This window comes from Lepidochelys kempii, chromosome 24 (genome assembly GCF_965140285.1).
Source record: "Lepidochelys kempii isolate rLepKem1 chromosome 24, rLepKem1.hap1, whole genome shotgun sequence".
Classification (NCBI taxonomy): Eukaryota; Metazoa; Chordata; order Testudines; family Cheloniidae; genus Lepidochelys; species Lepidochelys kempii.
Window position 1 is genome coordinate 564,588 of NC_136403.1, and position 22,108 is coordinate 586,695.

At 62.5% G+C, this 22,108-nt stretch overlaps 1 protein-coding gene across 3 annotated transcripts; it reads left to right on the forward strand.

The window, feature by feature from the left end:
• The first annotated feature begins 2,444 nt into the window (after positions 1-2,444).
• Positions 2,445-20,863, forward strand: THBS3 (thrombospondin 3). Of its 3 annotated transcripts, XM_073322971.1 has the most exons (23): positions 2,446-2,665; positions 6,107-6,313; positions 6,671-6,927; positions 7,056-7,158; positions 7,966-7,992; positions 8,540-8,622; positions 9,099-9,150; positions 9,255-9,403; positions 10,051-10,191; positions 12,201-12,278; positions 12,370-12,522; positions 12,676-12,786; positions 13,052-13,159; positions 13,444-13,603; positions 13,871-13,989; positions 15,788-15,840; positions 16,210-16,403; positions 17,141-17,319; positions 17,599-17,647; positions 17,939-18,135; positions 18,306-18,478; positions 19,567-19,706; positions 20,341-20,482. In XM_073322971.1, exons 1-23 carry the CDS (start codon positions 2,587-2,589, stop codon positions 20,397-20,399), a joined length of 2,871 nt encoding a protein of 956 aa, XP_073179072.1. In that variant the 5' UTR covers positions 2,446-2,586; the 3' UTR covers positions 20,400-20,482. The 3 variants fall into 3 exon arrangements, with proteins under 3 accessions (XP_073179075.1, XP_073179072.1, XP_073179074.1); XM_073322974.1 differs by lacking the exon at positions 19,567-19,706 and having other exon boundaries at positions 2,445-2,665; positions 20,341-20,458; XM_073322973.2 differs by lacking the exon at positions 19,567-19,706 and having other exon boundaries at positions 18,306-18,464; positions 20,341-20,863.
• Positions 20,864-22,108: the final 1,245 nt, after the last annotated feature.

The window sequence follows — 22,108 nt, forward strand, 5'->3', positions numbered from 1 at the left end:
TTCGGGAGATCTGACAGGCTCCGCAGACAGTGAGGTGCAGAGATGGTGCAGGGCATGATGCTGTGGGAGTGAATGGGACACTGGAGTGAGGACCCTGCCCTCTCCCTCGGCGGGCTGGGGGCTCCAATCCATTGTGGCAACAACAGGAAATCAGACCAGTCACTTGTCTTTACTCTCTGTAAACCGACCCTCCCACACACTGCCTCCAGAGTCTGTGTCCTGCAAACCTCTGCCATCCCCAGATGCCCTGATCATCCGGAGCCTCACTGGAAAGGACCTGTGTCATTGCAGGCCGCTCAGCGAGGATGCGCAGCCAGCCCCAGCTAGAGAAAGGCATGGAACTATGGGTTTGTGACTCAATCCACGGCATATCCCATTGGCCATCACCAGAAGCTGGGCCCTGGAGCACATGGATCAACGGCCTGGCCTTGTTCTGCGACCCTCGCATGTGTGCTGCTGCCCTGGCCCTGTGGGATGCCGGCTGAGTGCCCTGACCAATGGTGCCTCCCCATCCCCTGATCTGTGGGTCCCTGCCTGCCCCACTCTGCATTTCCCTGCTAGCAGAGTTCAGAGGTGAAGGAGCTTCCTCGATGACCTCGTTTGTTTTGTTCTGGAGCCTAGGTCGGGTCCTGAGAGCTGATTTATGCAGCTGTGCAGCTGCTAGGTGGCCTGGCTTTGCTGCCTCACCTCCAGCGAGGTCTGAGAACAACCTGTCTTGGGATTTCGGCTTCCCATGGGGAGAGGAGAGGGGACCCCCCCACACACCCACCATGGCAGACTCTCAAATGCGTGGCTGGAGTTAAATATCCTGAGTATCTGGCAGGCCCTGTGGGATGGGGGGGTGACCCTTTGTCTCTGGCAGGCCCTGTGGGATGGGGGGGGTGACCCCCTGTCTCTGGCAGGCCCTGTGGGATGGGGGGGTGACCCCTTGTCTCTGGCAGGCCCTGTGGGATGGGGGGGTGACCCCCTGTCTCTGGCAGGCCCTGGGGGATGGGGGGGTGACCCCCTGTCTCTGGCAGGCCCTGGGGGATGGGAGGGGGTGACCCCCTGTCTCTGGCAGGCCCTGTGGAATGGGGGGGGGTGACCCCCTGTCTCTGGCAGGCCCTGTGGGATGGGAGGGGGTGACCTTTCAGGCTCTGGAGCTGCCCCAGTCACACACATCCCTTTTTCTCCCCTTTGGTCTCTGGCATCTGCTCATGGGGCCCCTGGTTTCTGCTGCCTTCCCTGGAGCATGACCCCTCCCCCCCTTGAAGCTAATGGAGCAGTTTCTCCCTGCCTAGCAGCCTCTTCCCCATAGCCTTGCCCCGGACCTTTCCCGCGCCAACATTCCCTCTGCTTCTTGCGAGTGCTGGGCCCACAGAACCTCCCCAGGCCCAGGGAGGAGGGCAGGTTGTCCTGTTTGCAGGTGGGGCAGGTCGGCAGGATGGTTGGTGTCAAGTGTTGGCTGGGTGACGGTGTATCATGGGCCGTATGCTGCACTGCACACTCCCTTCAGGAAACCTCTCCCAGGGGTGCTCATGCAAAGCCCAGTGTTTGGCTGCTCATGCAAAGAGGTGCACAGGGTCACTTGTGCAACGTGTTGCACTCAGCTTTCCAGCCCACAGTGGCTAGGAGCTGGAAGAGCGTGTCCGTCCTTCGTTCCAAGTTCCCATCCTCCTTCTGGGGGCTGACACTGGGGCAGGGTACATGCATGTCTTCTGCACTCGTGGGCGCACAAGCATACACCAGGGCTGGCTCCAGACTGACTGACCTCCCCATGACCCTGCAGCTGCCAGCAGGATCTGAATGGAGGGCGTCAGGTTTAATTTTTGTGAGTGAGGAGTTGGGCCTGGGAAGGCGGCTGGTGGCAGCCGTCTGGTCCGGCTGTCTCACCAAGGCAGGGCTGCCTGGCTAATCAGAGCTCTGGTGAGGCTGGGCCATTGGAAAGTGAGTCACTGATGCCATGTGGGTGCTGGCTGGGAGTCACCTCCTCTGCCATCTGGGGCCATTACCCTTCCTGCACAGATTTACCTGGTGGTACAGTACTGGCCCACGAGCCCTGCTGTCTGTCTGCAGGCCTAATGGCGACTAATAGCCCCGCTGCCTGCCTCCAGCCCCTTCCCGGGCAGGCCAGGGGACTGGCTGGCTGCAGCTACCCCAGGGCAGGGAGAGAGCCTTGCCAGCCCTCAGTGGTGTGCCTCTCTGGGGCCTGAACCCCCGCCTCCATCAGAGGCCAGGGGACCCTGAGTCTCCCTGCTAAAGCCCAGCCTGCTCCGGGGCAGGGCAGCCCCCGGGCGCTGCAAGCAGAGACCCAGCGCGCCCCAGCCCCCCCGGTGTCCCCAGCAGAGACCCAGCGCAACCTGACCCGTGCCGCTGCGCGCCGCTGACAGCCGAGGGCCGGGCTCCCCGCGGCGTGGGAGGGAAGAGGCCTGCGAGCCAGCTGGCCTGGCGGCGGCTCAAACCTCCGAAGCCGGGCTGCGCGCTCGGGTCCCCGCGAGGAGCGCCCCTGATTGGCGGCTCTTTGTTTCCCCCCGCCGCAGAGCAGCGGCGCTCGGGGCTCCGGCGCTTCGCCCGGGCTTCCCCCGCGCGCAGGGGCTGGGGAGCAGCATGGAGAAGGGGGCGCTCCGCGGGCTGCTGGCGCTGCTCTTGCTCGGCGCGGCCAGCTCCGCCAGGCAGGAGCTGCAAGGTAAGAGGGGCCCCGCCGTGCCCCAGCCAGGGGAGGTGCGGGCTGGGACTGCCCCGTGCTGCAGCCGGCTGCGCTCCAGGGCGCGCTGCGACCCCGAGGGGATGATCCCCGAGTGTGTTTCGGCTTCAGCCTGTCTGGCGCGGAGCCGGGCGCTGCGCCCTGGGGTAAGGGAGAGGCAGCCCCCAAGATCTAGTAGGGGGAAGCCTCGGCTGCCCTTGTCCTGGGGGGACCTGCCAGCTCGGGCTGGGGCCGTGTGGAGCCTGGAGCTGCAGGATGGTGCCAGGGATGCTGCAGTGAATGGATGGGGTGCGGGGTGGTGAGGAACTGCAAGGGCTGGGGGTGCCGGCATGAGGGGCTGGCGCAAGGGGAAGCGAGATGGACTTTCTGGGAGCTGCAGGCTGGGGAAGTTGGAAATCCTGGGTATAGGGGGATGGGGTCACTGAGGTGTCTGGGAGCCCTGGGAACTGGCTGGGATTTGGGGAGCAGAGGGACTGGAAAAGGGCAGATACCAGCAGCATGTTGCCCCACACCCCCGCCCGGCCTCTCTTCAGTATCCCCTTCCTGTGACCTGAGCAGTGGAGGAGAAGCCCCACCATCCCAGCCAGTGGCTTCCAACTCTGCAGCAGAAGGAACTTGCAAGTGCTCCTGGACCGCTCCTTCCCCAGCTGGGACAGCCCGTCTGTGCTCAGCTCCACGGCATCAGGCTGGTGGGGGGCAGCGTGCCGGCTGGGACCTGGGAGCTGGATTCCTGACCTCCCTGGGAGGTCTGGCAGTAGGGACTGTGGACAGCTACAAGTGTCTGGGTCTCTGTGCTGCAGTACAGAAGGACATTCTTCCCCCAAGCCTGGGAAACCACAGAGCAGCCTGCAGAGTGGTGTTGCTGGAGGAACTGGGGGTCCATCCAGGACGGGGTGTTGCCCACAGCACTCTGCAGGGACTCGCGGTGATGAACCAGACCAAGGGCTGTGTATAAACCGATCAATCTAAATATTCAGCCAGCAGCCGAGAGCAAAGCCAATGCCTTTGGTTCCGGACCAGACGCTCCTTCCAGCACACTGGTGGGTGCAACCAAGCGCTAGCAAAGGGGCTGGCTGGTTCCGGAGCAGCGCATGGTCAGAGTTCAGAGGCGCTTTCAGGGTAGGTCATATTCAGGGGTGCTCATTGGCCAGGAGAAACCCATAGGTCAAAGGTCAGAGGTGCTGACTGGCCGGAGCTGGCCTGGGGTCACAGTTCAGGGGTGCTCAAAGGGTCAAGGCGCTAGATGTCTAGGATATAGCCTGAGGTCAGAGTTCAAAGGGCTGGGTCACAGTTTATTCTGGCTTTGGTCAGATTCATGTCAGAAAGCAGGCCGCAGACCCCTCTGTTGGTGACCCAGAGTGCCAGCCTGAGCCAGCTGGGACATTCGGGCAGCTCCCTGTTCAGGGCTGGATTTGAGGGGCTGCTGGCTGAGCTCACCTAATGCAGGGAAATTCGTTGGGGGCACATACTACACCCTGCTGCCCCGGATTCCCTTGCAGAAGGAGCAGGCGGCATCTCAGCGTGCATTGGGGGGTCTCTGTGCCCCGCGTTCACGTTGTTAAAGATTCTGTGGGGCTTTCCAGGGTCCGACGGCTGCCCCAGAGGTAGCTGAATCAGCTGAGGGATCCCTGTACTCAGCATCCAGCACTTCCTATCTCCAGCGTGCTTTTCAGACCAGAACTGGTGACCCTCCTGGCTCCAGTGGGTGGGGGGCAAGTATCATTCTCACCCCTTTCACAGGCCCCTCACCTCGCTGCAGTGGAGAGGTGGAGTGAGGGAGACAGTAGCAGGGACGGGATCTGGAATCTGGAGTACCAGGCTCCCGGTCGCTCTGGAGCAGGCTCTTCATAGTCTTGTGGATGAGTCAGCGGTGTGTCCTCGTTGCCAAGAAGGCCAACGGCATATTGGGCTGCATTAGTAGGAGCATTGCCAGCAGATCGAGGGAGGTGATTATTCCCCTCTATTCGACACTGGTGTGGCCACATCTGGAGTACTGCGTCCAGTTTTGGTCCCCCCACTACAGAAGGGATGTGAACAAATTGGAAAGAGTCCAGTGGAGGGCAATGAAAATGATTAGGGGCACATGATTTACGAGGAGAGGCTGAGGGAACTGGGGTTATTTAGTCTGCACAAGAGAAGAGTGAGGGGGGATTTGATAGCAGCCTTCAACTACCTGACGGGGGGTTCCAAAGAGGATGGAGCTCAGCTGTTCTCAGTGGTAGCTGATGACAGAACAAGGATCAATGCTCTCAAGTTGCAGTGGGGGAGGTTTAGGTTGGATATTCGGAAACACAAGTTCACTAGGAGGGTGGTGAAGCACTGGAATGGGTTGCCTAGGGAGGTGGTGGAATCTCCATCCTTAGAGGTTTTTAAGGCCTGGCTTGACAAAGCCCTGGCTGGGATGATTTAGTTGGGGTTGGTCCTGCCTTGAGCAGGGGGTTGGACTAGAGGACCGCCTGAGGTCTCTTCAACCCTGATCTTCTATGATTCTAAGGGAGTGGGCAGCTGCTGCGGTTTTCACAGAGGCAGGTACTATGGCCACTGAACCTTTAGTCCAGGTGAGTGCATTGCTGGTGGAGACAAGCCAGTCAGTAGGACAGACAGAGGTAACCTCCCCTCCCGCATGCTCCTTTTCAGCATCTCTGTGGCTTGGCCTCCCTGCTGCCTGTTTGTGAGGGGCACCCAGGACCGGACCCTGCTGTTTCCAGAGGTGGCAGAGACGTGGCTGGGCCTGTGCCCCAGGGCCGACTGGTCTGGGACAGGGCTAAACGGTTTTAGGGTGGCCACAGCCACCAGCCCCCCGCTCTGCCAAGCCTGCACCTTTCCACGGGGCTACCACCTCCCCAGGCTTGGACTCCCTGTGGCCAGTGCTCCATGCTCCCATGCGAGAGACCTGTGGGCTCAGCTCCCAGGAGAGGTTTGTCCCTCCTTGTGCTGGGTGCTGCAGAGGCCAGGCCCCATGGGGTGCGGTTCCCGCCCTGGGTTCAGTTCCAGGCCCCTGGGGCTCTACAGCAATTTCTCCTGCACTGATGCCAGGGAAGAAGAGTGACATGGGCAGGGAAGATGCGGGGTGATCCTGGGGGCTCTGACGAGCTGGAGAGGAGGTCCTGATCCTTGCTCAGGCAGAATGGAAAGGATGCCAGCCCCCCAGGGCAGGAACTGCAGTCTCTGAGCTCTTCTCTGCCAGTCAGTCACTGCCCTGGAGGTAGAGTGGTTTGCTCTGTTTGCATCCGTCCATCTCTGGTGTTTCCAGCATGTCCTTTGCTGCCCTCTTCGACCAGCCTGCCCCTTGCAGGGGAAGCTTTGCAAAGTCTCCCCAAGCACTGTGATCCCTCGCCTGGGGGTGGTGGGCGGGTCCTGGGTTAGGATCTCTGCAGGTACCTCTGGCTGTCGGTGCGATTGCCTGTTCTCTCCTCCCTGCAGTCCTGGACCTGCTGACGGTGACCGAGGCCCGGCATATGGCCAGTGTGGCAGACAAGATCAGGACACAGCTACTGGCAGTCAATGACATTTACCTCCTCTCCACCTTCCGCCTGCCCCCCAAGCAGGGCGGGCTGCTCTTCGGCCTGTACTCCAAAAAGGACAACACCAGGTGGCTGGAGGCCTCTGTCATTGGGAAAATCAACAAAGGTATGGGGTGTGCCGGAACAGGGGTGCCCATCGGGAGATGGGAGGCCTCTGGGCTTGTGCCTGCCTCAAGCCCTGAAGAGAAGTGGAAAGGTGGGGTGTATGGGGGCAGTGCACGCAGGGAGCTGGCAGTACAGGCGGGGCTCTCATCCCAGCCATGAGAGTGGTCTCAGCAAGGCAGGGTGGGCTCTGTGGGGAGGGGAAGCCCAGGAGGCTGCATCAGTGGACCTGGCTGTTGAGACGGGTCGTCTGCTGGGTAGGGTACGTTGGCTGGCATGGGCGTGCCGGGCAGAGCATGCCCGTCCCCTGGGGGTCCCCACCGTGTGGAGAAACCCTCATGGCCAGTCCTTTGCTCGGCAGTGCTCATGCGCTACATGCGGGAAGATGGCAAGCTGCACTCCGTCAACCTGCAGCACGCCAGCGTGGCAGACGGGCGGAGCCACGCGGTGATCGTGCGGCTGAGCGGCCTGCGTGGGGACACCCTGTCCATGGAGCTTTACGTGGACTGCAAGCAGGTGGACTCCAGCATGGGGCTGCCTGAGCTGATGATCCTGCCCCAGGCCGAGGTGGAGGCAGTCGAGGTGCGCACAGGGCAGAAGGCCTATCAGAGGATGCAGGTGAGTGAAAGCTGGGAACTGTGGGGCTGCAGGAGCCCAGCACTGGAGGTGGCCGGGTCCCACCCTGTCCCACAGATACCATGGTCACAGGACCCCAGAGGCTGATCCGTTTTCTCTTTGTGGATCAGGGGTTTGTGGAGTCAATGAAGCTGATTCTAGGAGGGTCCATGAGCCGAGTTGGGGCCCTGAGTGAATGTCCCTTCCAAGGGGATGAATCCATCCAGAATGCAGGTAACTTCAGCGGGCACTGTGTGGGCGCACATGGGTCAGACACATGTATGTCATATACCCAGCACGGGCACTGCAGAGACACACGTGGGACAGACACACATATGTTATTCACCCAACACAGGCATCACACGGGAGCACATAGGCCGCACACACGTATGTCATACACCCAACACGGGCACCGCAGAGACGCACGTGGGCCGGACACACGTATGTAATACACCCCACACGGGCACCGCATGGACACACATGGGCTGGACACACATATGTCATACACCCAACACAGACACACGTGTTACATACTGAACACGGGCACCATACCAGCACATATGAGGCATCCACGTACACATACATGTGTGTGTCACATACTGAACAGGGAAACTGCAGGGACATGGACAGAATCCGAGTCATGCATGTTACACATGGAAAGGAGGTGACCCAGATGTATGTGTCACGTAAGGAACACAGGTTGGCCACAAGCTCACGCACACGCAGGTTACTGAGAGTGTCCGTCAGGCCAAGCACAGCTGGGTGGTACCACCTCCTTCTCCTCCATCACTGATGACACCCGGGCGGGCTGTCCCCAGCAGCCTCCTCCTGGAGGGTGCAAAGCCTCGAGCCACCTGGAAGCTTTCCTGTGGGGCATTCGTCATCTCCGGTCCCTTGGCATTTGAGGGAGGGGTGATGCTGCAGCCTGGGAGGCTGCTCTTGGCTTCCCTCTGCAGCAGCCCTGAGCCGTGGCCTCCTGCCCCAGGAAGGCCGGTGATGCGCTATCCGGACTAACTTCTCCTCCTGTCTCTTCCCTTGCAGTGACCGGGGTGCTAAACTCCATCCTGGGTGAGTTGCTGGCTGCTCGTCACCCTCCCACCCCTTTGGGTCTGGGGAGCCGCTTGTGGGCAGCTGGAGGCCTCAGGGATGCCGGCGGGGATGGGGAGTCGTGCAGCTGTCTAATGACCTCAACTTTTGCCCAGCCATACCTGAGTGCAAACACTGCCAGGGCCACAAATGCAATGGGTTTGGTGGTCTCCGCCTGCTCCCTTGTCCACCGCACAAGGCCACTGAACAGGAGTGTCATCCTGTGCTCAGAAGACTCAGGGTTGGGATAGCAGGACACTAGCTGGACTGTGCGATGGGACTCAGCCCTGGTCTGCGTTGTTTGGCCCTGTCCCTGTCTGTCTCAGCAGGTCTGGTGACCAGGGGAAGAACCAGGAACCCAGGGTTGACTCGGGGTTTGTCCCCAGTGGGCTCGGCTCCTACTGGCCACTAGGTGGTGGCATCTGCCCTTCCCCGTGAGCTCAGGGTGGCCGTGGGCAGAGTGGTCCCCAGCCAGCAGCCCCCGGAGCCTTTGGCCTGGGGCCTGACCTTGTCCTTTCTGTGTGGGCAGGTGAGCAGGCCAAGGCCCTGGTGACTCAGCTGACCCTCTTCAACCGGATCCTGGGGCAGCTGCGAGAGGACATCCATGACCAGGTGAGTCAGCTTTGGGGGCCGGTGCTCCCCGGCTCCAGGGTGGCCCCCTTGCTGTGGCAGGATCGGCACAGTCTGGATGTGTCCGTTAGCCCAACTCTCACCTTGGCCCTGCGCATTGGCAGGCTGGTGGTTGGGTGCCTTCAGGTGAGATGGACAGGTGCTGGGGTGGAGTCTGGGGTGGGGTGGGGCAGGCACAGGTGGGGTCACCGAATGTAACCGCAGCCGAGAGACAGGCGTCACAGGTGACTTCCCACTGCTCCTCCTGCCTCCCATTTCCCAGATTGATTCCCGTGGCCCCACCCCCGCCTAGACTGACCTGCCTGCCCCCTTCCCCTCTCTCTGTGGCGTGAAGAAGGTTCTTGTGTCCTTAAGTGGGCCCTGTAGTGACATTTGGGGGCACAGCGTCTCCCCCACGTGCTGCCCTGCCTGGCACCCAGGTCCCTGGCTCTGACACCCTGCATTCGGCTGCCTTTCAGGTGAAGGAGATGTCTCTGATCCGAAACACCATCATGGAATGCCAGGTCTGCGGTGAGTGCTTGGGCCCTGGGGGAGCTGGCGCCTGCCTCAGGGGTCCCCTTCCCTGTGCTGGGCCGGCCAGCTGACCTGCCCTCCCCCCCCGGCTCTGTCTGCAGGGTTCCATGAGCACCGCTCTCGCTGCAGTCCCAACCCCTGCTTCAGCAGCGTCGACTGTATGGAGACGTACGAGTACCCCGGGTACCGCTGCGGGCCCTGCCCGCCCGGCTTTGAGGGCAATGGCACCCACTGTGCCGACATCAACGAGGTGAGAGTGCTCCCCCACCGCACCCCTGGGGCCCGCGTCTCCATAGAGCCCCCACCGCCGCACCCCTGGGGCCAGCATCTCTGCACGGACCCCACCACCGCATCCCTGGGGCCAGCGTCTCCACGGAGCCCCCCTGCCATGCCCCTGGGGCCAGCGTCTCCACGGAGCCCCCCTGCCATGCTCCTGGGGCCAGCGTCTCTGCACAGCTTGCAGCTGGGGCTCATGCGGGCCTGGGAGACAGCGCCCCATCCATCCCCAGCACACAATGGGGTTCCATTACCTTCTGGCTCCAGGCTCAGGGAGCAGCTCCATGCCACTTCTGCCCCTTAGAGTCCCAGCATCCCCCAGGGCCTGCCTGCAGCCTGTGCCCTCTAGGGAGGGTGCCGGGACCCCACTGCTCACCAGCTCCCATCTGGCAAGGGCTGGTGATCCCTGGCTCTCACAGCAGGAGAGTCTCAGCTTTTGGTTAAAACAGAATTTCTAGCCATGGTGTCTGAGAGAAACGCTGGGGAAAGTCACCCAAACGATCCCCGCTCCCCATGGGCCTGATGTCAGGGGGCCAAGGAACAGACCCAAAGGGAGCCTTGGCCTTGCTTCTGGTACTGGGGACCTGGCTCATCACGTGGGACCCTCCCTCTGTCTCACAGTGCGGTTATGCAGACCCCTGCTTCCCGGGCTCCAAGTGCATTAACACTGTGCCTGGCTTCCGCTGCGAGCCCTGCCCACACGGGTACAAGGGGAACCTCATCTCTGGCGTGGGCGCAGACTATGCCAAGGCCAGCAAGCAGGTGAGTGCAGCACCTCCACGGCCCTGCTGCCGGCTGCTCCGTGCAGCTGGGGGCCTCTGGAGAGCGCAGGCGGCAGGAGGCTGGGGGTGGGTTCCTCGAACAGGCTCTGTGCCCAGCCTGTGGCAATGGGTGCTCTGGGGATACGTAGGCTTTGGGGGCGGGGGGTCTGGGGTGGGTGATGTTGCTGCAGGACAGTACGAGGCAATGGGCTGAGTGATGGTCTCCACCTGCTGGGCCTGGTCTTCCCCTGGCAATTCCAGGGTGGTGCCTGCAGGGAACACTCAGCTGGGGCGGGGCAGATTCCCTCTGGGGAGAGAGTATTGCAGGGTAACTGGGGGGAGTTATGCTCTCGAGGGGCCCTGGCCGGTCCCAGCTCAGGGACCCCATCCCTGCGTCATAGGTGCCAGCTTCTGCTGGCGCCAGTGGGTGCTCGACCCCCCTCTGCCCCGCCCCTGCCCTGCCCTGCCCTGCCCTTATTCCAACCCCTTCCCCAAAGTCCCTGTCCCAGCTCTGCCCCCTCCCTGCCCCTATTCCAACCCCTTCCCCAAATCCCCACCCCGACCCCGCCTCTTCCCCTGAGTGCACCTTGTTGCTGCTCCTCCTCCCTCCCTCCCGGTGCTTGTTACGCCATGAAACAGCTGTTTTGTGGCGGCAAGCGGTGGGAGGAGAAGCGGGGACGTGGAGCGCTCGGGGGGGCGGGGAGGGGAGCTTGGCTGTCAGTGGATGCAGAGAACCCACCAATTTTTTCCCGTGGGTGCTCCAGCCCCGGAGCACCCACAGAGTCGGCGCCTATGCCCTGTGTGCTCAGAAGCACCTGTAGGAGCTGCAGGCAGAGAGAAGCTAATGAGTGCCTGAGTTGAGGCCCATGGGTGCAGGGTGAGGCCTAAAGCTACGTGCCCTGGGACCCCTGAGAGCAGGGAGGGTTGGGGGCCTGCAGAAGCCAGGAAGGGCGTGGGGTCCCTGTGGTATCAGGGCACGGGATTCCTGGGGTGCCAGGAATGGCTTGGGGTCCCTGGGGTGGTGGGAATGGTGTGGGGGGGTCCGTGTGCATGCCAAGGCTAGCGCAGGGTCCCTGTGGTACCAGGAATGGCAAGGGTTCCCTGTTGTACTGGGGGGTGTCCCAGTGGTGCCGGGGAGGGCATGGGTTCCCTGTGGGGCTGGGGGGGTGTCACGGAGTCCCTGGGCGATGCTTGGGAACTGCTCCCTACGAAGGCAAGCAGGACTCTGGGGAAGTCTCCTTTCTGTGAGCAGCCTGTCTGCAGGACACACAGCTCACACAGCTTCCACCTTCCTGGGTCTGACCTCGGAGCATTCAGCCTCCTCTGCCCCTCCGTGCGCTTCCCACAGCCAGTCTGCCCAGGCGGGGTCCTGGGGAAGCCAGAGGGTCCTGCCCCCCACTCCGCAGTCAGACGTGACTCTCAGCCAGCCAGTAACACAGAGGTTTATTAGACGACAGGAACATGGTCTAACACAGAGCTTGTAGGTGCAGAGAACAGGACCTCTCAGCTGGGTCCATTTTGGGGGGCAGTGAGCCAGACAACCACGTCTGCCCTTCACTCCATGTCCTCAGCCAGCCCCAAACTGAAACTCCCTCCAGCCCCTCCTCCTCTGGGCTTTGTCCCTTTCCCGGGCCAGGAGGTCACCTGATTCCTTTGTTTTCCAACCCTTTAGCTCTCACCTTGCAGGGGGGAGGGGCCCAGGCCATCAGTTGCCAGAAAACAGAGTGTCGGCCATTCTCTGTGTCCAGACCCCTGCAATCGCCTGCCCTCTAGGGCTCTGCAATGATCCTACACCTTATCCCACCCCCTAGATACTTAAGAACTGCCTAGGGGAAACTGAGGCACCCCCACACTATTCAGAGGAAACATTAAGAACAGTCCCGCTTCGTCACAGGGGGCATGTCCCTGTGGTCTGTGGGGGGTGTCCCCATGGTGCGTCCTATGCTGGGGATGGCACAGAGTCCCCAGGGGCCCATGCCACGGAGTGACTGTCTCTCTGGGCTGCTGCAGGTTTGTACAGATATTGATGAATGTAACGATGGGAACAATGGTGGCTGCGACCCGAACTCCATCTGCACCAACACAGTGGTGAGTAGCACCTGCCCCCTTACCCGCACTGAGCAGCCTGGGCCAGGGCTGCCTGGACATGGCTCACCCGCTCCTCCCCGTCTCCCTGCAGGGCTCCTACAGGTGTGGGCCGTGTAAGACTGGGTTCCTGGGGAACCAGACGCTGGGCTGCGTCCCACAGAAATCCTGCAGCAGCCCCACCCACAACCCCTGTGATATCAACGGCTACTGCATGTTCGAGCGGAACGGCGACGTCTCCTGTGCGGTGAGCGCGGGGGGGGGGGGGCAGTGACCACTGTGGGGCGGGAGCAGAGCCGGGGCAGGGCCCAGTGAGCATAGGGGGGCAGACATGGCTGGTTGCTCCCTGTGGGCCTCTTCCGCCCATGACGGCTCCTGCTTCCCCCACCTCTCCTTCCAGTGCAACGTGGGCTGGGCCGGGAACGGGAATGTGTGTGGGCGGGACACGGACATCGATGGCTACCCAGACGAGCCGCTGCCCTGCATCGACAATGACAAGCACTGCCAGCAGGTGGGGGTCTGGAATGAGGGGGGCTGGTGGGGGAGGATCCAGCCCCGGGGTGGGTGGGGCTGGTGGGGGAGGATCCAGCCCTGGGGCGAAGGGAGTCGGGGGGGACCCAGCCCTGGGGTCCGGAGGCTGGCCATGGGACCCTGTCCCTGGGAGGGGTGCAGCACAGAGAGCAATGGGGGTTCCCAGTTCCAGAGCTGGGGTGGGGAGGTGTCTGCCTAGTGACAGGATTGCTGCCCCCGGCTCTAACACGGGTTCCCGGCTCCAGGATAACTGCCGGCTCACGCCGAACTCCGGGCAGGAGGACGCTGACAATGACGGTGTCGGGGACCAGTGTGACGACGACGCGGACGGGGACGGCATCAAGAATGTGGAGGTGCCCTGGTGCTGGGGGCTTCCTGCTTGTGGTGGGCTCTCAGCTGAGAGCCCCCACTGATGGCACCTATGACGGTGTCCCCGGCTGTGATGGAGGTCTCTCCCCATTCCCCCCTCCCAGTGATGGGGGTCTCTCTCCCTGTCAACCCCCCCCACCCCCCACGGCTGTGAGGGGGGTCTCTCTCCCTGGCTGGGATGCGGGTCTCTCCATGCCTCCCCAGAGCGGAGATGAAGGGGTCTTTCTTCATCTCCCCCCAGTGATGGGGGTTTCTCTCTCTCTCACAGGACAACTGCCGACTCTTCCCCAACAAAGACCAGCAGAACTCAGACACGGACTCCTTCGGGGATGCCTGTGACAACTGCCCCAATGTACCCAACAACGACCAGCGGGACACGGACAGCAATGGTGAGGGGGATGCCTGCGACAATGACATCGATGGGGATGGTGAGTGAGGGGAGCTAGGGGCTGGGCTGGGAGGGGGTTGGACTCGTGGGAGACCTGGGGGCTGGGCCAGGGGTGTGGGGCTGGGAACTGGGATGGGGGGGGTTGGGCTGGTGGTAGGCCTGGGGGCTGGGCTGGGGGTGGGGTCTCGGGATTGGGCTGGGAGGGGGTTGGGCTGGCAGGAGGCCTGGGGGCTGGGCTGGGGGCTATGTGGGGCAGGGGCTCGTGGGCAGTGCCCATTCACACACACACTGTGCTGTCCCTCAACAGGGATCCCCAATGTTCTCGATAACTGCCCCAAGGTGCCCAACCCGCTGCAGACGGACCGGGATGAGGACGGGGTTGGGGATGCCTGTGACAGCTGCCCTGAAATGAGCAACCCCACTCAGGTATGGGGCCGGGTGCCACTGACCCTGCCATGCCCGCCCCTGGCTGCCGGGGCCACAGGCCACGTCGACTGCTGCTCCCAGCTGGAGGGGACCACAGACTGTCTAGTCTGGTCTCCCGCACACCGACCTGGGCCGTGGGAGTGCGCAGAGCCGGCCGGGCTGGGGGTAGGAGTCTCTTCACCTGCCTCCATTACCAATTCACAGGGGTGTGCTGCCCGGTCCTTGTACAGAGCCTCCGGGGAGGAGCCACAGGTTTCTGCCAAGCCCACAGCTCAGGCTTTCCCGCGGGCGAGCTCTGCAGTCCCTGGCTCTGAGACTGGGCTGTTGGGCTGCAGCCCCCACCCCTGGTTTTCTCCATGAGCTCCCAACAGAGTCCAGCCGAGCTCAGACTCCTGCTTAGAGGTTTTCTCTCCTGGAGGGGGCAGCGCACCCAGCGAGTAGCCTCGTTAGAGCAAGCCAGTGTTGATGAGTCACCTGGAATCCAGTGTGGGGAAGCCAGGCTGCACACAGAGACAGAGCTGGGCAAGGAAACTACCCCAATACCCCAGGCTCTTCTGGGATCCGTTCTGGGGCTCCCCCGCCCCGTCCTCAGTAGCAACCTTAACAGACCCCTGTCACGGAGTCCCTGGGCGATGCTCTGGAACTGCTCCCCATGAAGCCAGGCAGGACTCTGGGGCAGTCTCCTTTCTGTGAGCAGCCTGTCTTCAGGACACACAGCTCACCCAGCTTCCACCTTCCTGGGCCTGACCTCAGAGCATTCAGTGTCCTCTGCCCCTCTGTGCGCTTCCCACAGCGAGTTCGCTCAGGCGGGGTTCCTGGGGAAGCCAGAGGGTCCTGCACCCCAACTCCGCAGTCAGACGTGACTCTCAGCCAGCCAGTAAAACAGAAGGTTTATTAGACGACAGGAACATGGTCTAAAACAGAGCTTGTAGGTGCAGAGAACGGGACCCCTCAGCTGGGTCCATTTTGGGGGGCAGTGAGCCAGACAACCACGTCTGCCCTTCACTCCATGTCCCCAGCCATCCCCAAACTGAAACTCCCTCAGGCCCCTCCTCCTCTGGGCTTTGTTCCTTTCCCGGGCCAGGAGGTCACGGGATTCCTTTGTTCTCCAACCCTTTAGCTCTCACCTTGCAGGGGGGAAGGGCCCAGGCCATCAGTTGCCAGGAAACAGGGTGTCGGCCATCCTCTGTGTCCAGACTCCTGCACACACATGCCCTCTAGGGCTCTGCAGTGATTATACACCCTTACCCCACCCCCTAGATACTTAAGAACTGCCTAGGGGAAACTGAGGCACCCCCACACTATTCAGAGGAAACATTAAGAACAGTCCCACTTCGTCACAACCCCTCACACCTCCTCCCTGGTTCCTTGTTGCAGCCCTGCTGTGTCCACCTCTTCTCCTGCCTCGGCTGCAGGTGTTCACAGCTAATGTCCCAGTCGGTTGCTGAGGTTTCAGTTCTCTCCATTCATACATGGACAGTCCTTGGTAGTTCATTCACACCCACCTAGGGCCTGCACATGTCCCGACTCCTACTCCTTTGTCCCACTGAGTGGGCAAACTGAGTCACGCATATTGTTCATTACGTTACCAAAACTTTACATGTTTTCTACACCCCAACTACTGGGATACCTGGGTGCCCCCCCTCCCTCAGTAGCTGGGGGTGGCTGGGGCAGGAAGCCCCCCCTCCCTCAGTAGCTGGGGTCCCATTGGGGTGGCTGGGGCAGGGAGCCCCTTCACTGCCCATTGGGGCTGTCCCTCGGAGGTTCCTTGCTGAACTGGGGCTCTGGTCTCTTTCAGACAGATGTGGACAGCGACCTGGTGGGAGACGTCTGTGACACCAATGAGGACAGGTTGGTGCCCATGTCCTTGCCCTGCCCAGCAGAGAATGGCTGGAGGGGGCAGCTATTGGCTTTCCTGCCTCTGTCCCTCCCTGGCAGCTCTGTGCTCCCGCAGGAGGAAAGCGTGGGTCCCTGTGGGGCAGCAGGGCTCTCTAGAGGGCAGTGGGAGTCCCTCAGGAGTTGGGGTAGTGAGATCCTAGGGGAGATGGGTGTGGCGGAGGCTCTGGAGGGAGTCCTTTGGGGAAATTTGGGGTCCTGGGGGGAGTTGAGCATCGCTGGGGGGCACCAGGGGCTTAGAGGAGGTCACGGGAGGGTCTCTGGGGAGCTGTGGGTCCCTGTGTTGTGCCCCACATGCACTCATCCCGCTCTCGGGCCGCTCAGTGATGGGGATGGGCACCAGGACACCAAGGACAACTGCGCCGAGATCCCGAACAGCTCCCAGCTGGACTCGGACAATGACGGGCTGGGGGACGAGTGTGACAACGATGATGACAATGACGGCATCCCCGATTACATGGCGCCCGGCCCCGACAACTGCCGCCTCATCCCCAACCCCAACCAGAAGGACTCGGACGGTGAGTGGCCTGGCCCGGCATGGTGCGGGGACCAGCGCGGCTCAGGCCTGGGCAACTCCAAGGAGCCAGCCATCCCTGCAATGCAGACATGGCTCACGCTGGCTGCACAGGGCTGCTGACATACAGACTGTACCGCTTTGGCCCAGGAAACGGGCCCTGCTGGGACAGGCATTTCCTGGCCACTGGAATCGCGTCTGCCCAAGGCACGGAAATGTCACCCAGAGTCAGGCCCCCAACCGGCAGCTACAGCACCAAGTGCCAGGCTGGCCAGAAGCTCTGCAGCTCCCAGGCCCTAGAGCCCAGTGAGTTGGAGGCTGAGCCCCCACTGCTCTGCCCCACGCACTGCCCTGCCCTCTCCTCCCCTCCCCTGGCGCTGTGGGTTTTGCACTGCGCCCTCCCCTCCCCTCCCCTGGCGCCGTGGGCTCTGCCCCATGCCCTCCCCTCCCCTGGCACCATGGGCTCTGCACTGCGCCCTCCCCTCCCCTGGCGCCGTGGGCTCTGCCCCGTGCCCTCCCCTCCCCTGGCACCATGGGCTCTGCACTGCGCCCTCCCCTCCCCTCCCCTGGCGCCGTGGGCTCTGCCCCGTGCCCTCCCCTCCCCTGGCACCGTGGGCTCTGCCCTGTGCCCTCCCCTCCCCTGGCACCGTGCGCACTCTTCCCTGCGCCTTCCCCCCACTTTGCACGTGTGGGTCCCTGCCCATGGCCTGTACCGTGACCAGCTGCCTGCTGTGTGCTCAGGGAACGGTGTGGGCGATGTCTGTGAGGAGGATTTTGACAACGACACTGTGGTGGACCAGCTGGACGTGTGTCCGGAGAGCGCTGAGGTGACGCTGACCGACTTCCGGGCCTACCAGACCGTCATCCTCGACCCTGAAGGGGATGCCCAGATCGACCCCAACTGGGTTGTTCTCAATCAGGTACAGCTGCGCCAGGTGCCCCCTCGTGGGGCAGGGGTACGTGGCCTGTGTGAGCTGCATGGGAGACCCAGCCCCATCTCCTGTTCCCCGGCTGGTGCCCGGGGTGCATAGCACTGGGGAGGGTGAAAGCAGGGAACAGCGTGGGGAGCTCCTCCCTGCAAACAGAAAGGACCATGGCTGGGGAAGTGTGTGGTGCCGGGGCAGTGCTGGCCTTGGGGCAGGGCTCTCAGAGCTGTACTTACGGAGACTAAAAGTCACATCCAAATTCTCTCCTTCCAGGGCATGGAGATTGTGCAGACCATGAACAGTGACCCAGGCCTGGCAGTAGGTAGGTGGGTTTTCCTGGCCTTTGCCCAGAGTTCGCGTGCCCCTGCTGGTCTCTGCCGCAAGTTACACCTCCCCCTCTTCTCTCCCCCTTTCCCTCATCAGCTGAGATTTAAGGTCGACTAGCGTGACCTCTGGAGACAGGAGACGAAGGCAGGAGGCTGCTGGGGTGATGCTGGACAGGGCCTTGACTTGCCATGGCCAGTCCCCTAGCTGGAGCACTGGGGTCCCTTCCCTGCTTGCCCAGGCAGCCCTTGCTCCTTGCTAACTCTCCACTCTGCCCTTGTGCACACAGGCTACACGGCCTTCAATGGGGTGGACTTCGAGGGCACCTTTCATGTTAACACCATCACGGACGACGACTACGCCGGCTTCATCTTCAGCTACCAGGACAGCGCCAGTTTCTACGTGGTGATGTGGAAGCAGACAGAGCAGACGTACTGGCAGGCGACGCCCTTCCGGGCAGTGGCCGAGCCAGGTCTACAGCTCAAGGTCAGTGCTGGGCAGCCGTGGAGCTGCACGGGAACCGCCGGGCCTGGACACCGCATCAGGCAGCCAGCTGAGTCCGGCAGACGCTGTCCCTGCCCCACAGCGGGCACCCGAGTCCCCATCCTCCACCCCTGGGATTCCTCTCCACTAACTCTCCTGCCCGCTTCCCACAGGCCGTGAAGTCCAAGAACGGCCCCGGGGAGCACCTGCGCAATGCCCTGTGGCACACGGGCCACACCCCAGACCAGGTCCGGCTCCTCTGGAAAGACCCCCGCAATGTGGGCTGGAAAGACAAGACCTCCTATCGATGGCAACTCACACACAGGCCCCAGGTGGGCTACATCAGGTGAGGAGGGGCAGGCCCAGAGCTCGGCAGTAAGAGTGGGGAGGGCATGGAAAGCACACACCCCAGTGGGGATAGCGCGGCTGGCGGGGGTGTCCCAGCACCCCATGGGCTTAGTGGAGCCCCAATGGGGCTGGCAGGAGGACCCCAGAGCCCTGCAGGTTTCGTAGGCCCCCAGTGAGTATAGGGGGGCTGGCAGGTGGGTCCCAGCACCCCATGGGTTTGGCGGGGCCCCAGTGGGGATAATGGGGCTTGTGGGGGCAACTTGGAGCCCTGTGGGCTTGGTGGACCCCCAGTGGGACTGGCGGGGGGACCTCAGAGCCCTGTGGGTTTGGTGGAGCCCCAGTGGGTATACAGGGGCTGGCAGGGAGGGTCCAAGCACCCTGTTGGTTTGGTGGGCCCCCAGTGGGGATAGTGGGGCTGATGGGGGGACCCTGGAGGCCTGCAGGTTTGGTGGGGCCCTCAGTGGGAACATTGGGGCTGGCAGAGGGACCCCAGCACACTGCAGTTTTGGTGGGACCCCCAGTGGGGATAGTGGGGCTGCTGGGGGGGACCCCAGAGCCCTGTGGGTTTGATGGGGCCCCCAGTGGAGATAGTGGGGCTGGCAGGGGGACCCCGGACCCCATTCTCAGGGTGGGGGGCCCCACTGGAAGCTGGGCCCAGGAGGACGGCCGTGCAAGGCAGTTTCCTTTTTAATGTGGCCACCGCGCTGGCTGGCAGCTCCCGGGGGGTGGGTGGGGGACGTGTTTGTGCAGCTCAGCGCCTGGGAACCGGCCCCCACAGCCCAGCGCTGACTCCATTCACAAGCTGGGCCTCAGCGGCCATTGTCCCTGTCGCCATAGCAACCCAATCCCTGCTCGGCATGCTCCGGCCCAGCAAAGGCCTTTCACATGCAAACAGGCCGAACAATGGGGCCTGGAGAGGCCAGGTGCTGGGGCCTGAGAATGTCCCCTCCTGAGCCCTGCGGGGCAGCCTGGGAGCTGGCCGTCCCCCAAGGGGTGCCCCCCCCATCCATGGCCCCCCAGGTCTCGCCGGCCAGCGCCCTCACTCCCTGGCACTGTGCTCATTGGGCCCGGCCCATCTCTCCCCAGGGTACGGCTCTATGAGGGACCCCGTCTGGTGGCCGACTCTGGGGTGATCATTGACACCACCATGCGGGGCGGGCGGCTGGGTGTCTTCTGCTTTTCCCAAGAGAACATTATTTGGTCCAATCTGCAGTATCGGTGCAATGGTGAGCGCGGCGGGGCGGGGGATAAATCTGCATCCTCAGCTCCAGGATTCAGCTCTGAGCCAGTCTGCCCTGCTGTGTGACCTGCCTGGGCAGGGAGGGTTTGGGTGGGGGTAGGGTCCCCCCACACCTGGGCTGCACTAGGGGTTGTGCCAGGCAGCGGTGCCCACGCAGCCGTGGTGTCAAGAACTCGACAAGGCTTTTCTCAGTGTAGAACTTTCGGATTTTATTGATGTTCTGCCAGCGCCGAGGGCTCGGACGCGGGCCCCTCCACTGGGGCTGCCCAGGGCACCGGTGCAGGTGCTGATCTCTGTGACGTGGGGAGCTGCAGCCCGCTTAGTGGTCGCTAAAGGGCATTCACTCACTGCTGACCCAGAGTCAGACCAGAGGCAGCGCCTCAGAGAAGGGAAGGTCCGTGTCCCATTCCCCACCCCCACGCTCTGGGCCTGCATCAGACCTGGCACCACTTAGAGGGGAAAACCCCTGTGTCCCACTGCCCACCTCTCTGAGACAGAGGGAGGCATGAGCCCAGACGATCAGGGTGTAGGAGCCCCTATGGGGAAAAGTGCCAAGCGATCCCTGTTCCCGGGGGCCCCCTGCATTTGCCTTCATCCTCTTTCTCTCTCCTCCCTGTCAGACACGATCCCAGGAGACTTTGAGCCTTTCCGCCGATTCCTGCTGGAGGGCCGTGAGTGAGCCAGTCTCCTTCCCCAGCCACACCCAGGACCTCTCCAAGTCATCACCAAGGGACTTCTTGTGGCCTCTACAGCCTCCTCCCTGAGCTGGGCCCCGGCCTCTCCCTGCCTGTGGTCCACAGGCCTCCACGCTGTCCAGACCCGGGTACTGGAACCCATTGGACCGTGCGTTGCAGCTAACTGAAACTAAAGTGCCTGCCCAGCCCAGCTGGGCCTGTCTCCCCCTCAGCAGGATAACCAAAGCACACAGCCTTGCCAGGACCCAGCCATATGTGTCTCTGTAGCTGGGCATTGAGCAAAGGACCACAAGGCAACTGGTGTGTCTGCCAGTGGATTGGGGCCATCAGGCAAGCTTCTCCAGTTGGTACGGCTAAAGCCCAAAGCACCCGCCCCTCAGCCCTGGCGCTCCTTCTCCTGCTGGAACCTTCACCCTGAATCTGGCCATAAAGTTCTGATTGTTTTCTACCCTGTGCGCCTTGTTTCTGAGTGGGGTGGGACCAGGGTGAGGAGACAGAGGGAAGATCAACTCCAGCACTCGGAGCTGCTTGCCCTGTAGATCCCAGTATCCCCTGGGTTCAGCTGGGGCCCTATTTCCCATTTGAATCTTGTCCAGGGCTGGTGGGAATGCCGGGATCTCTCTGGGATGCTGCTGTCTGGAGAGAGGAACCCAGACTATGTCCTCTTTGCTGACATGCACTTCCAGTCTTACTGTGGTTTCTAGCCTGTACTGGCAGGGCACTGTTGGGAAGAAGCTCGCAGCACTGAGGTCTCAGCTAGGCACTGAGAGGGCGCTGTTGGGAGGAAGTTTGCAGCACTGGGGATCTTGACATGGCACAGCTGGAAGAAGCTCACATGCATGGTAGGTCAGCCCTGGCAGGAGGGGTAACTAATCCCTCGCCAAGGAAGCTGTTCCAGGGCGGGGTGCCCAGAGCTCTCCCACCCCTCTCCTTGCTGAGTGGCTCAAATCCCTTCTGACTCCGGCCGGGACGAGTGCAATGCCTCTGAAAAATAGTCATGCCAATTACAGCTCTCCCAACCTTAGAACGAAAGGGACCAGCTCCCCCCCCGCGGGGCTGGGGAGCAGCGAGTGAGGCCGGGCAGGAGGGTGCGGCTCTGGAGCCTCGCATGCCTGGGTGCGGAGGAGCCCAGGGAGGCAGGAGGCCGGGACGAGTGCAATATTGGTTGGTGATAGAACAACACTGCACAGCATCCCGTCCCTCCTGCTGCCCTGGAAGGAGGTGCCAGCCGCAGCCCTTCGCCCGAGCGACATCTCACCTCCGCTGGGCTCATCCTTTCGGGCTCCCCCTACTCCAGGGGGTAACGCCTGGCTCCACGACTTCTCCTGGCCCCGGGGTCGAGGCTCGGCCCCGGCTGAGCACTCCTGGGAAAGTTCAGGAATTACTGATCCCCTCGGCACAGGCCCCGGGCTCTCTGAGGATCCAGGCGGGCCAGAACCACCCCAGCCAGGGGGGAGACCTGCCTGGAGCCAGTGGGTCCTGGTGCAGCCGGGTTCTGCAGCCCCGTCCGGACCCACTGGGTCCCTGCGCTCCAACGCGCCCTGGCTCTGTGGGAATTCGGTTAAATAATCAGAGTTACTGTTGCCATGGAGACAAGTGTCCCAGCAACAGGGCTGAATGCAGGTCACAATGAGCAGCTGAGCCCCTGCCTCCCCTCCCCCTGGGCAGCCCAGCCTCAAGCCCAGGTCCCTGG

Excerpts from the sequence above, each read along its gene's own strand:
- THBS3 (XM_073322971.1), top strand. The coding sequence starts at position 2,587 with ATGGAGAAGGGGGCGCTCCGCGGGCTGCTGGCGCTGCTCTTGCTCGGC. Across the intron at positions 9,404-10,050 it reads ACTGTGCCGACATCAACGAG|TGCGGTTATGCAGACCCCTG; the intron begins GTGAGAGTGCTC and ends TCTGTCTCACAG. Across the intron at positions 12,787-13,051 it reads ATGACAAGCACTGCCAGCAG|GATAACTGCCGGCTCACGCC; the intron begins GTGGGGGTCTGG and ends TCCCGGCTCCAG.